The sequence below is a fragment of the Carettochelys insculpta genome, chromosome 1 (assembly GCF_033958435.1).
Source record: "Carettochelys insculpta isolate YL-2023 chromosome 1, ASM3395843v1, whole genome shotgun sequence".
Lineage (NCBI taxonomy): Eukaryota > Metazoa > Chordata > Testudines > Carettochelyidae > Carettochelys > Carettochelys insculpta.
In genome coordinates, this window is record NC_134137.1 from 28,301,995 (window position 1) to 28,317,480 (window position 15,486).

General features: G+C 41.7%; 1 protein-coding gene across 5 annotated transcripts in view; it reads right to left on the reverse strand.

Annotated features, from left to right (window-relative positions):
• The window catches only part of GRM5 (glutamate metabotropic receptor 5), a 381,523-nt gene that overhangs the window by 215,277 nt on the left and 150,760 nt on the right, over positions 1 to 15,486 (reverse strand). For all 5 annotated transcript variants that reach the window (XM_074981437.1, XM_074981432.1, XM_074981451.1 and 2 more), the window contains exon 2: positions 4,915 to 5,164. In XM_074981437.1, coding sequence (XP_074837538.1) covers positions 4,915 to 5,164 — 250 coding nt within the window. The remainder of the gene's footprint in view (positions 1 to 4,914; positions 5,165 to 15,486) is intronic.

The following is a 15,486-nucleotide window of genomic DNA, read 5'->3' on the forward strand; positions in this document are numbered from 1 at the left end:
TCTGGGCTGCAGTGCACTACGCTAATTGGTTGTCCAGCATCACTAGCAGCCTGCCCAGCAGGTGGCTGAAGGACTGGCTCCAACAGATCAAGTGACATGTTGTGCTTGGTACTCTCTCTGTGAGAGCTATTAGACTGATCAATCGATGTGAGTAAAGGCTCAATCTTGTCCTCAGCTGCCCAGGTGAAGAAGTGTTGGGTATGGATAAGGGGAAAGAAACGAAGGCTATGTTTTCAGTGCAGAATGAACTGGAGTTATCGACACTTCAATTAACTAACCTTCAGTTAGTCTATCTCAAGTGAGAGATGCCTTGCTGCAAAATAACACTTGAGCAGCACGGTGACTGGATTAGCAGCACAAAGTAGAAGCTGCTAGCAGCTACTGTAGAAGTTCTGTTCAAATAACAAAAAAAGAGTCTTGACTTACACTGGGGAGGAATAAACAATAAATGCCAGATGCAGGGTAGGAAACAGAACTTCTGCTATTAGAAATGAGTATTTAAAAAACAAGGAGCAGAATGTTGATATTGCCAGTACCTGACCCAATCAACCCAATTAATGTAGCTGGTTAACTAAGAATAAATGTATTTAACCCAACAAAATTAATACTCCTTATTTCTTTTTGCAATATGTTCTGCAGACAGATAAGCTGTTTCATGGATGTGTTTCTTGTACTCTGTGCAGTGCCATGTGCAATATTTTCTATCTGGTGACCTGAGGAGGATACAAGCAATAAGCACAGATGGATGCAGCCTTGTGTATACATCTCTATTAAACTGAATAATTACAGAGTTAAAGTAGTACATAATTTCTTATACTTGGAATTCAGCTGGGGTTGATTCAAATCCCACAGGACCTAGGAGGTAAATATTTGTTCAGTGTTTAAAATATGTTCAGCGTATTAAATAATAATAATAAAAAAGCACTAGAGAGCTTTTCTGTCTTTCATCTCTGTAGAATACTGTCACAGACAGGCAAAGTTATCATGGTTACTACTGACAATGTGAAGAGATTAGCTTCACAAAGTTTTTTAATACTGTTCTTGTGTGCAAAAACTTGAGGGGGCAAAGAGAGTAAACCCCTGATGGGAGGATCTCCCTGTGGCTAGTGAATTAGCTTAAAAGCTGGTGTAGTCTGCGACACCCATCCACTCTGAGTGTCCTGCACTAGCTGGCATGTACAGAGGGGGCAGATCCAAAGCTCCAGCCAGTTCTCACCTCTGCCCACCTACCTGTGTGGGACGAAGAGCTTTGACCAAGAGTAGCTTCTCTTTACTTCTCCAGAAAGGCTGGGTGACACTGGATTTAAGCACTGGCTTGAAATGTCACTTTGGACTCTGCCTTCCCTGGGTGGATGCGTAATCAGGTTCATAATTTAGTCCCTCTCCTCCAGCACCCATGGTTTGAAGCCATCTTTCAAGCTTTACTTAAAAGCCATATTTTTTTTCCTCACAGAAATAAAGCACAAAAATACATCACCACTAGACAGTATCTAATGCTTCAGTATGTCTTTTGCAGTTTCTGAAACCTCTTCTGTGCCGTACCTCACACATGGTGTTCATTTCTAGGTTCACAGTGGCACAATAGTGTAGATGAAAGAACTTTGCCTTAGGCCTTCTTCTTTGCCACACACCTTGGGCTTGCCTATCAGCTCACTAATGGGCACTGAGGTGCAGCGCATTGATTAAACTGCCTCCCAGGAATATTGCTGCTCACTGTAGCTTACCAGATAAACATGCCATAGTTGCCAATAAGACACAAATACTGAGCTGCAACAAGCCATCGACTCTTTTACAGTCAAACAAATGCTACTACGTTGAAACAAGCCATCTTTAGACAATAACAAGTGGGAACAGATATATGTTGTCAGCTAGCAGCAGCTAGGGGAACAGATTATATAGAATCAATCTTGAGCTACGCATCAGTCCCTTCATATTACTCCTGCTAAATAGATTACTGAAATAAGGAGAGCTCCAATGGAGAGGGAATTTCCAGCAAGTTCAGAGCTAGATTCGCAGACTCCTGAACCACCTTTGTGCAGCCTCCAGGATCAGAAGGCTGCTAAGATCCTCTCCCGGAACAGCAGCATATAGAGACCAAGTAGATCTCCATTAATCTGCAGATGTCTGACAGCCGCTTGGAGCAATAACCAATTGTGTATAGGTTGAAGAAGGCCCAGGTCTAGTAGCAGCAATTGGTTTCCCACAGCTCATCAGCCCCTATGCACATTGGCCACTGTCGATTTTACATACTCCTCAGCAGCATATCTGAATGCTTTTTAATACAGATGATCAAAATCACCTCTCTATATCTCTCTTTCTTAATTGTGAAAATTTGCAAACACAGCTGGGAGGAATTTTTAGGCCAACAGTTGTTTCCGTGAAAAATGCAGATTTGGCCACAAAGAAATGCATCGCAAAATCATATTTGTTTTGGCAATTTTTTCTTCATGGATGGGGTTAAAAATTGTGAAAAAAAACACAAAATGCTTCATTTTGACACTTTCTAAACAGCAAACTTGATTCTTTGGTCTGAAACAACCCTTTATTCAAAAACTTCCTTTAATTTCGTTTGTTTTAAATTCAACAATGCAGGATGCAAAGTCACATGCAGGGAATAATTATTCTTTATTCCAAGACTGGAATAAAATGCTTTTGATTTTGTCAAAATATTTTTTTCACTCAGTCCAAAATTATTGTTTTTTTACTTTTTGTTTCACCAAACATTTCTAAAATTATTGGTCCAATTTCAAACATTTTCAACATTTTGAAATTGACAATGCTCTGAAAAATCACTTATCCACGTAGCTTTGTTCACAGATTAATTTGGTATTATCATCTGCAAGAATGTGCTTAAATCACTCTAACAAAACTAATATAGTTTTTTAATCCATCTGTTTTATTTAGACTTCAAACCATCATCCCAATTATGCCATCTTTAAAACTTTTGTACAACTAGACAAGGCAACCCTGAATATAACCAGGACACATACTATACCATTAACCAAAAGGAGGTGATCAGTTATACTTTACCTCTCTCTCTCTCTCTAAGATCTGCAAGTATATGCCCTGCATTGTCTCACAGCCACTGAGGGTCCATCTAGGCACCAAATCCTGCTATTGCAAATGAGCAACTCCTGGTAAAATCAATGCTGGCTTAGGTTTGCATGAACAAAGCACCTAAGTGACTTCTGAAAGTGAGCCTTAGTGGCTTTGGAAAATTTGAGGATGGCGACAAAGAAACACCTCCATAGGATAAGTGTAAAAGGGGACATAAAGGTGATCAGCGCTCACAAGTCCAACTGAAGTCAATAGATTCTCTGTAAATTAGGACACAAATGAAGTGAATAAGGCAAGACATCCTGGTAGATACAAACTCAGTTGAACAAAAGCTTACCATAGTAATGGACTCACAGTGGCTTAAGATAAGGAAATAAATAAGCAATTCTAATAATTCAAAAGGTGTGATGATTGGTTTGTTCCTCTGATGGGGTAATGGGAGAAGGTGGAAACATGTGCAGCCATGCTGTTCCCCCTTGCTTTCCTTCAGAGAGGGATAAATAGCACGTTTGAAAGGGCAGGAAGCATGAACTACTGAGTGGATAAAGGCCAAGATTCTACAAGTGCCAAAGGCCCGAGTCCCATATATTACAAGCCAATTGCATCAAGGTGCTTTGTCTCCATATTCTTCACAGGCCTGCCCTTCCATCTCCAGTATAGCCAGCTTCAGTAACTGTCATGTTACTGTTTCTTTGCCAGCAGGCCTGGGAATCTTCCAAAAGGGGTCATTCTTAGGGCAGCAGATACTTGCCTTTTCAATTGTACTCCTTTGAAAGGAGAATCATGGCATAGTCAAGTGACTGTTCTGACAGTCTTCCATGTAGCCTGTCAACCCCACCCAGTATCCATCAGTTTAAGTGGAAAGCTTGGCAAATACACAGAGGCATAGTGCACATGTAGTAGTCAAACTGTTCCTCTTTGTTTATCTACCGTAATCTTGTTTCCTGCTTGATTATGGCAGCTAATAGTTTTCCTCTCTCCCCTTTCTGTGCAGATGGGTGTGAGCATTTGAACCATGATGGCTGAGCAACAGATCATATGAAAGAACAGCTGAATACTTTTTGCAAGAACAATGCTAATGGAACAGTGCTACAGCTAAAGTAAAACAGCTAAAGAGACTTCCACTTCATTTCCACACAAAGGCTAAACCAGCTGTGTCTTAAACAAACATTCAGATCAGCTATAGTTGCAGTTATTAATGGCATCGTATTTATATGTGTTTTAAAATAATGCAGCAAAACCAAGGATAACATAAACAAGAAATAATTATAGGTTGAACCTCTCTAGTCCAGAACTCTCAGGACCTGACCAGTACCGAAAGAGAATTTGATGGATCACGGGATGTCAATATTGTCTAGCATGTTACCAATATTTTCACTGCTCACTGGGCTCTTAGAAGACATTTAGGGGTAAATTACAGATACAGGACAGCACAAAACACTGAGGGCCAGGACTGGGAGCTATAATCAAACTTTATGGGACCATGGGAAACTTGGCCATACCCATGATAAATGGTCATCTGGCTAACTAAACTAATGCCAGATTATGGGTGTTGCCAGATGAGAAATTCCAGATTAGAGGTTCAACCTGCATCTCTCTCTATTACAGATATTCTCTGCAAAACCTTACTATGCAGCAATACCTTCCAAACTATTATGCTGCAGACAGTGTAACGAATATACACAGACAGAGATTCTACTGAAGTAATGTCCAGATCTTCAGGAAACACATGCACATATATAGGACTTTATGAATGCATGTGTTTATGCACACACATGCATGTTCCATTGACCAAGCTATGTTACCATGTATAATATGCATATCAGTGTATGCCTGCAATTCTACAGGGTTACTCACCTGCCTAGCAGCAAAAACTCTCCAGCCAGACCCAAGCGCCTCATGGCCATTAGCAGCCCTCTCACCGTCATGCCCTCACAGAAGCAGGCGACCACTCTTGCCTTGGGCAGGTGGCTTCTTAGTTTTCTCAACAGCTTGTCAAAACTCTGTTCCCCAGCATTGCTATAGATCTTGTAGGAATGGGCAATGCAGATCCCCTCCTTGGCTGACATATCTTTGAAGGCTTCCATTCCGCTCTCACCATAGTTTCCTAAATGGAAACAAAGAAACCCAAAAGCTGTAAATAAACAGATTAAAATTTTGAGGTTTCCTATATTAGGAAATAAATGTATCAGGTTAAGCACACTGGTATTGTAATAGTGCTCCCATCACTGACGCTAACAAGGAACTATTAAGAAATATTCTATTTTTAAGGCAACAGAACACTTACAACACAATTTTGGCAGTTTTTAAAAGATAAAAATCAGGGTTCAGAACTAATTGTTTTATTCTTGCTTTAAAATGCAATATTCTGAATGTTAACAGGGACTAATTAGCAAAAATGTGACTTTGTACATGATGCAGTCTGAAGCACACCCGTATTTTACACATGCTAAACAAGTGTGCTTGTGCAGGTCTGCTGATGCAGGTGTTGGTGGTAAAGGACGGAATTTACCCAGGGCATGATGATTCAGAAGCATCTGGGGCTCCTGGCTGCTACCGCTGTTACCACAGGAGCCACAGAAGCCAGAGCCCTGGGCCCTATACATCTCTGTTGGAGAGCTGAGTGGCACAGTCCATTCAGCTTTGATGGCTGGGGAAGGGAGGAGCAATATGACATGCTCTGGGTGACCTTGAGGACTGGCTTACCCAGACCCACCACTTCTGTTTAGGACCCGCCTTTCTACCCGCTCTTGGCACACTCTGAGTCATCTAGGTAAGGTGATGATAATGTACTGACTAAGAGACTAACATCGCAGATAGAAGAACATATAGCAGACGAGCAAGCGGGGTTCAGAAAAAGATAGAAGTACCATACTGCAGATATTGGCACTAAGACTGAGAGTGGAGAAAGCTCAATGAAGAAACAAGAATGTATACACTTGCTTCATCAATTTTCAAAAGGCATTTGACAGTATAGATCAGAAAGTGACTTGGGTGGTGTGGGAGTCATACAGAGTGGATAGCAGACTGATACAGCAGTTGAAGGATATCAATAATAATGCAGAGGCAGCAGTGAGAACGTGCAGGGAGTTGGGAAGTTGGTTTAAAACAAGTAGAGGTACGAGAAAAAGAGATCCAATATTGCCAAGCATCTTCATCACACATCTGGAGAGAGCGATGGACAAGATCAAGGAAGAGGTAGAAGAGCTATCAGTGCATGGGAAAAGAATTTAACAACTTCACGTTTACTGATGATACAATTATCATCAAGGAAGATGATAGCCAAAACGGTGCAGGCGCTAAACGAAGAAGGGAAGTGGTATGGACTGATTATGAACATCAATAAAACAAAAACAATGGTATTTGGAGATAAAGAAATAGGAAGGAAGATCAGTGTCAATGGTATTGAACTAGAAAATGTCGAGAAGTTCACATATCTGGGGAGCAACATAACATATGATCTAGACTGTAAGAAGGAAATAGCGACTAGAATAGTGAAAGCAAGAGCAAGTTTGAAGGCGATGGAAAAGATATGAAAAAGCAAAGCAGTTAGCTTAACAATGAAGCTGAGCATCTTCAAAACGTGTATTCAGCAGCACGTTGTATGGATGTGAGACATGGGTGATAATGAAAGATTTGAAAAGAAGAATATTGGCATTTGAAAGGAGTTGTTATAGAAAGATCCTGAGAATAGGATTGATGCAGAAGGTCACCAATGAGGAATCACGTAGAAAGATACAGCTGAAAGAGAACCTGCTGCAGAAGGTTATAAAACGGAAGCGACAACTATTTGGGCATATTTGCAGAATGAACGACGAACGAAAAGTCAAGACCCTGGTATTCGGCATAATGTATGGTTCAAGTAGGAGAGGCAGACCCCACACAGAATGGATGGATGATATAGTAGATTGGTGTGGAGCTAGTCTACAGAAACTAAGCCACTCCGCACTGGACAGGGAAAGATGGAAGGAAATAGTGAGAGAGGCATCCGACACCAATGGGTGCTGAGCCCAAGGTTATTGATGATGATGATGGTGATGATGATGATGAATTTTAGTCTGTTTTCCTCTGAGCTACTGTCATGTATTTTCAAAATGTAACGTGTGTTCTGATTTAGAGGCTTAGGTTTTCAGGCAGAATACCTCAACCATTGTACTGCACAGTCACATGGCACATGTGAGGCAATATATCAAATCATCCAGAGGCTGAAACTGCTGTACATCATGTAGTTCAGCCAGGGAACCCACCCTATGATCTACACAGAGTCATTACATACTCAAACTACAACTTCCATGAGGTCCTTCAGCATGTGAGGCCTACACAAATTAGTATCTAAATGACCCAAAGTGAAACCTGACAAAACAAAATATTTTCTTCTAATTTTTTAAAAAATAGGCAAAATCAACATTTGTTGATGGGAAATTTTGATATTTCAGAAACTTAATTTCCACTGGAAAAAAAAATTAAGTGGAAAATTCCTAACAAGTTGTAATTTACCTACTGAGCAGGATATCTGCAGGATGTAAAACACTCAACTCCTTGGATGAAGCTTCAAAGACAAACTATTATCCCGAACAGTCTATAAAACTCAGGTGAGGTTTACATACAATGTAGCCCACGTAGCAATTTTCCCAATGAATATTCCAGCCATTGATTATTTCATAGTCAAGTATTATGACGTCATAAATATACTGGTCATATAATATTTCAAAGACAAGTATTTTGTTATGCCATACAATAAGGATACATCTATATTGGCATTGCTCTTTCAAAAGAGGCATGCAAACGAGGGAACTCGAAAATGCAAATGAGGTGTAGATTTACATATCTGGCACCTCATTTGCATACTCTTCTTTTGAAAGAGCTTCTTTTGAAGGAAAAAAGGAAGTGTAGATGTGGCTCTTTTGAAAGTAAACCCCAATTTAGAAAGCACCTTCTTTCCTAAGAAAAATTGTGAAGATGGGTGCTTTTGGAAATAGGGTTTACTTCTGAACAGCAGCATCTACACTGCTTTTTTTCTTTTGAAAGATGATATTGAAAGAAGATTGTGCAAATGACATTCTAGATATGTAAATCTGCATCTCATTTGCATGCCTCTTTCGAAAGAGCAATGCTAGTGTGGACACAGCCTATGGCTGTGTCTACACATGCCACTTTCGCATAAATGGCCCAAAATATGCTAATGAGGCACGGATGCAAATTCCCTGTGCTTTGTTAGCATAAGGCCACGTGGTTTGGAATCCTGAAGACTTCTTCCGGACTCCAAAATGACATTTAGAAGCGTGGCCCCCTTCTTCCAGAGGCCCCTTCTTCCCAAAAATTTTAAGGAAGAAGGCGCCTCCGGAAGAAGAACTTCCTTCCAGAAGACCCTCTAGGGGCTGTGCTTCTAAACAGCATTTTGGAGTCCAGAAGAACATCTTCTGGACTTCAAGCCATGTGACATTATGTTAATGAGGCACAGGGAATTTGCATCTGTGCCTCATTAGCATATTTCTGGACATTTATTAGCATGCCACTTTAAGTGGCATGTATAGAAACGGCATATATGATGTTTCATATAAAATTAGAGAAATTGCTTCAACAGAAAGAGGCCACTTTTTAAATTACACATTTTTTCACCATTTGGAAGAAAAATATCCTGATATTCTAGCTCTGAAAGTGACTGAGTTTTTGAGTTGGGGAAACTCTAGCTGTGTGATATGAGCTTGAGGAATAGACAACAAAAACAGAACGCAGTTTTGTGACAAGGTACTGGTACAAATCCACTTGTCATAATTGTTGCTGATTAAACTACTTAATTAATTATTCAAAGAGGACTCCCCCCTGTTGTGAAGGACTTTCAATGAGGTATGTATATTTAATTTTAGCTAGACTGTAGTTGTGCTGAATATTTTTGGTGGAAAAAGATAAGAACTGCTGTCAGTTTGCATTATATCACAAAAACAAATGTCTAAATCTCTTTAAAGCCATGCTTCACCTCCAGGGTAAAAAAAGAGAATGTGAAAAATGGAAAAATGTGGGAATTTATGTGAAGTTTTCATCAAGAGTTTCTTTCACACATTTCTCTCAGAAATAGGGAAATGGAGATGGGGGAGTTCATGAATAAAGAGACCATTGTCAAGTCAATGGAGTCCTAGAATTCTCAAAGAAACCGGATTTTATTCACATTGGCTGCATCTACACTGCCCCTCCCTTTTGGAAAGGACATGTAAGTGTAGCAGATTGAAAATGCTAATGAGGCACTGATATGAATATTCAGCACCTCATTTGAACAATGGTGGTCACTCGCTGTGTCGAAAGTGCTGTTTTCAAAATGCAGACTAGCTATGTACATGGGGTTCCTTCAAAAGGAAGCCATACTTTCAAAAGCACCCTTCTTCCTTCTTCCTAATCTTTCTTGTGGTGTTGGAGTCCAAAATCAAATTAACTAAAAAACTAAAACTTAGTTAAAATGAGGGTCATCCAAGGATTGTTCAGCAGGACTGCAAGCTTCTGTTCTGGCTTGTTTCTGTCTCTGTTGTCTGTCTTCCTGTGCTCATTTATCTCATCCATCCACCAGGAGGCTCACCCAGGTAACAATCTGTCTCTGGTTCTTGTCTGGACACAGGCTTTACTTATGAAGGAAGAAAAAGAGCTGGGCTTCTTCCGTTTAAGTGCCATCTCTTCTTTGGACAATTCTTGAAGGAAAAGCAGAGTAGAACTGTGTCCACAGACAATCTTGAATCCCTACTCAGCCAGTGGGTTCCATCTGCCCTGGATAGATTTGTCCAAAACATCAATATATGACTGTTCCTTCTCCAAAGAATTTACAAATTAGAAAGATTAAATGTAAACTGTTAGTTGTCGTAAACTAGTGGGCTGTGGTTGGGGAGTCAAGGATGGAAATGAGGTTGTGTGCATTTTTTAGCCAATCATTAACAGCATTCAAAATTTACACCAAACAAAAAAATAGAAGGCAAAAGTTGATTTATTGCTTCTTTGCTGATACCATTGAAGTACTTACTTACTGAAACCATTGTACTCCAAACGGAGCATAGCTCATCTACAAGTCTCCCATACTTCACTCTGTCTTGGTACAGAACTTCTAGCTGATTCCAGGAGTACCCCAGTTGTTGTCCTTCAATCACAGTAGAGCATCTCCACGTTATCCAAGGTCTTCCTCTTCTGTCTTTTTCTTGTGGGTTCCAGTTGTGAGCTTGATGGACTATGCTGGATGATGGTTTTCTGAGAGTGTGGCCTAACCATCCCCACTTTCTTCTTTTGATTTGAACATCAAGTGGTTCTTGTCCTGTTCTGTTCCAAAGCTCCTCAGTTGTGACAAAGTCTTGCCATTTGATGCAAAAGATATACTACAGACACCAGTTTGTGAACGTCCATGCCTTGTGATGTGAAAACTTTTTAGTAGGCCAGGTTTCACATTCTTACCTGTTCTTGGTCACAGAGGATTGGATTGTGCACAGAAAAACAGATGGCCATCAATAGGACATTCAAGCTGCGTCTACACGTGCACGCTACTTCGAAGTAGCGGCACCAACTTCGAAATAGCGCCCGTTGTGTCTACATGCGTCGGGCGCTATTTCGAAGTTAACTTCGACGTTAGGCGGCGAGACGTCGAAGTCGTTAACCTCATGAGGAGATAGGAATAGCGCCCTACTTCGACGTTCAACGTCAAAGTAGGGACCGTGTAGACGATCCGCGTCCCGCAACATCGAAATTGCTGGGTCCTCCATGGCGGCCATCAGCTGGGGGGTTGAGAGATGCTCTCTCTCCAGCCCCTGCGGGGCTCTATGGTCACCGTGGGCAGCAGCCCTTAGCCCAGGGCTTCTGGCTGCTTCTGCGGAAGCTGGGGATCTATGCTGCAGGCACAGGGTCTGCAACCAGTTGTCAGCTCTGTGGATCTTGTGTTGTGTAGTGCAACTGTGTCTGGGAGGGGCCCTTTAAGGGAGCGGCTTGCTGTTGAGTCCGCCCTGTGACCCTGTCTGCAGCTGTGCCTGGCATCCCTATTTCGATGTGTGCTACTTTGACGTGTAGACGTTCCCTCGCTGCGCCTATTTCGATGTTGGGCTGAGCAACGTCGAAGTTGAACATCGACGTTGCCGGCCCTGGAGGACGTGTAGACGTTATTCATCGAAATAGACTATTTCAATGTCGCAACATCGAAATAAGCTATTTCGATGTTGGCTGCACGTGTAGACGTAGCCTCAGTGGACATATCTCAAACAGCTAGAGGACATTGATTTTGCTGACAATGTCACCCTCCTTTCACACCAATGTGAATACATAGAAGAAAAGGGAATGAGACAAAACTGCTTCAGTAACCAGACTGAGCATTATTAACAAGGGAAAGATCAAAACAATGAGAATCAACCAGTGCAACAACAACACAATCATGCTGGGAAGAGATGACCTGGAAGATGTGGAGCATTCATCTACGTTGGAAGTACAGCAAGGTCTCAGAGTACATGAGGGTTCCATTCCACACACCCTCACGTAACTCAGATTTTGCGTAAGTGGGGGTCTAGCTTTTTCCCCAGTGGAACACATGTTCTGCAGCCAGGAAAGCAGCAGAAAGGTAAGTCCTAGGATGGCGGGGGGGATGGGGGGGCAGTTGGGGAGGGCTAAGCCTGGTAGTGGGTTGGGGCCGTGAAGCCTGGGGTGGAGGGGTGGAGCTGAGCCAGAGCTGCGCATGGGGGTGGTGAGCCAGAGCCCTGCTTGGGTGATGAGCTAGGCCATGGGTTTTTTGAACCAGGCCCACACATGGGAGGGGTTAAACTGGGGTGGGGGTGTGAGCTGTGCATGAGGGGTGGTGAGCTGGAGCCAGAGCTGGGCATGGGGATGGAGGGTGAGCCGAAGCCACATGCGGGTGGTAAGCCAGCAGGTGGGTTGAACCGGGGCCAGAGAGGTTGAGCCGGAGTCACACCTGAGGGGTGGAGAACTAGAGCAAGAGGCAGGGGTTGGGGTGAGCAGGAGCTGGGGGGTGCTGAGCCAGGGCCGTGCGGAGCCAGGGAGGTTGATCCAGGGCTGGGGAGGATCCAGTTAAGCGCAGCTGTAAATTGTACATTTCCAGGGTTTATGGTAAGAATCGGGGTCACTCATGTAAGAGCAGAGTCACGTACTCTGTGTTCACGTACTCTGAGACCTTACTGTATTATGGGCAGACATGGAGGAACAGACAAGTATATCAGTGCTAGAATATGGAAAGCAACAGCTGCATCCAAGACTCTTTGTCCCATGTGGTGTTCACAAATAACATCAGCGAAGACAAAACTGCAGATCTTCAACACAAATGTAAATACTGTGCTCTTGTATGGATGCAAGACCTGGCATACTAAAACCATTGAAGTAGGGTGACTGTATTTCCTCAATGAACAAAAGGACACCATGCACAGCTGGCCCAAGCACCTGTTGCCTGCCCAACATGGGGCTGGCCTGAGCTACTTGCCTGAGTCCCAATCCCTACCTGAGGAGCAGGCAGAGATTAGACAATCAGAGCTACACATACTAGCAAGGATGACCATATTTCCCAAAGGCTAGGGTTGGGGGTCTCTTGTCACTTAAGACTTGCCTGACCCCCCGCCAGACTTCTGTCTCCTCACCCTCCCTCTAGGACTGGCATTATTCCCCTCCCTTCTTTTTCACAAAAATGGTAAGCTGGCAAAAACAAATAGAAGTGACCACTTATGGGGAAAAAAATGGTGGGTTGGCCAGGACAGGACTTCGAGAAATGGGACGTATGGCCACTCAGCGTTTAAACATGTGAGGTTCACAAAACCACAACTAGAGATTAGATCTGTTATGTAAAACTGGCAGTTTATATTCATGCTTTGTCCCACCTGAAGAGTCTCCATCATCATTAGAACATTTGAAAACTATGGGTTGGTGTTTTGGCTGACCCTGTGCTAGAATGTGGCCCAGATTCTCACTGGGTGCTGATCTCTTTTAAAAATCTGGCCCTAAGTGATTGAGGACTTTTGAAAATCTTGCCCCTATTTGTATGAATAAATTAGAGTTGAACTCTTTTGAAAACCTGACCTAATGATGCAGAGTGCATGAACATCTGGTCCTGAGCTCTTTGGAAAATTTGCTCCCATGTGTCACAGAAAATAAATAAATCATGTATTACATCATCTTCTAATGACTTATCCCTACCTCTGATTTACAGTTTGGTTCATTGTAAGGCATGTGCATTACCATCTATGTTATCAGTATAATTACCTGCTAGCTGCGCTTCAGCTGGATCAACACTAGTAACTATTAAGAAGCTTAAAATGAACAGATTGTGCTTTTTCTTTTTCCACTCCCTCTTCCCCCACAGATGGAAGTGCATGCAGTACAGTATATGTTAGCTAGCTATGATAGAAAGGAGTCTGGCAAATTGCTGTCTACTCCTATTATTCTTTCTGCCCCAAAATTGATCCAATTAAACCCTCTTAATGCAAACCTCTGAGACCTAATCTGCATTATAAGGCAAAAGCAACATGGGTTTTAGTCTAAAAATAATAAACAAAATACATTGACAGCTGCTTCTTTCAGATTAAAGGATACCAATACAAGACAATAAAGAAAGGCCCCATGGCGAGCTGATCCACTCTGCTGAGACAATTTTGATAGAGCCACCCAAAAAAATTTTTTATTACTTTTTGTCATAATCTCTAAATGCAAATCGTTATCAGATGTCTGTCCCATTTTGAACTGAAGCTTAATGCATGTCAGAGTAAAAAGGAAGTCTTTTGGAGAACTTTAATATGTAATAGTGACAGAGATGTTGAGGAGACATCAAATCACCAGAGAGTGAAATTTTGCAGGAAAACAGAACTGGCACTTCAGAATGAAGAAATCTATTATATAGTTTATCTAGCTGGTGACAGTCCTATCTGTCAGGAGAAGGGTATTTCTTTAATCAAGAAGTGCTACCATGTGTATGAGATTCTGGTACAGATTTTCAAAACAGAGCAGCAAATTTAGCTACACATCATGTTCTAAAATTCACTGGCTTCCATTAGAGTTAACAAGGTACAGCATTTTGCAGGAGGTATTTGAAGAGTTGAATCTATATAGTGATTTTTATATCACTTGAATCAAGGGGATGAAATTATTAAAATGCAACCTGCTGTCTGATTATCATGACGATCTTTTTGAAAATCAAGGAAGATGTCTCCCAAAACGACATGGTAGAAAATAATGGCATAGTTGTAAAACAAAACAAAACAAAAAAGTGGTAAACTTACCTCACCTAAAATCTATAGTCCCCAAATGAGAAGTGGGTAAATTCAGTTTACCCAAGTTTACTCTTGACTATTGCTGTTAGAAACCACATCATCTATTTAAATCCAGACTGCAGAAAACACTTCGTCTGTAACTTGCACGATTCTATAACTCTTCTTAGGGCAAGCCATTATTAATAGTAAAGACAGGGCCAGACTTATAAAGGGATCAAAAAGATGGAGACAGAATTTAGAAAAGCACATAACTCACACTGAATATTAGGAAACTCAATGGGAATTAGAGTTCTCAACTACTTTGATGCTTTAGAAAATTCCACTTGGCTCCTATCTGGACCTTTATATTCATAAATTGCTTGGAAACATATTGGCTGCCTTTATACTAGCCCCTTCCTTTCAGAAGGGACATGGCAATGAGCGAGTTGGGGAGATGCTAATGAGGTGCTGTCATGAATATTCAGCACCTCATTAGCATAATGGCAGCTACATATGACCTGCTTTCGAATCTCATGATCCCCGTGCACATGGGGGCCTTTTGAAAGGGCCCTCCAGACTTCGAAAGCCCCTTCTTCCTAAAACCAAATAGGAAGCAGAGCTTTCAAATCACATGCTGCTGCCATTTTGCTAATTCCCATTTTGCTCACTACCACACCCCTTCTGAAAGGGGCTAGTGTAGACATAGCCATTATGTGTTGAACATTTACACTATCTTCATTTTCAGCAGTGGTATATGAGTTCTGATCAGATATGACCAAATAATCATTCAGATATATATCAAACCCACCAGTATCTCAGAACAAATATTGTAACAGGTTTTCTTTACTCAGAGATTAATATCACCTGTGGAGAGTTCAAATCAATCGACTTAGATTAAATCCAGCAAACATATTATGCTACTTTTCAACAGCCAAGAAATTCCTCCAGGTATTGTGCCCGCACCCACCCCCACCCCCACCTAGATTTCACAATAGTTATCAGCCTGAAAGGGAACAGAATATTTGGACTACTAATTATGATAGCTGGATCCAATCAGTTAAAAGGATCAGAGGGGATGAACACTAAAAACGTGAGGAGAATCAAATTGGGTTATCCTACAGAAAGAATATTCATGAAAGAGCATTCCAGACACATAGGCCATGTCTACACTTAAAAAAAACTTAGAAATGGCCACGCTAATGGTCAAATCAAAGAACACTAATGGAGCTCT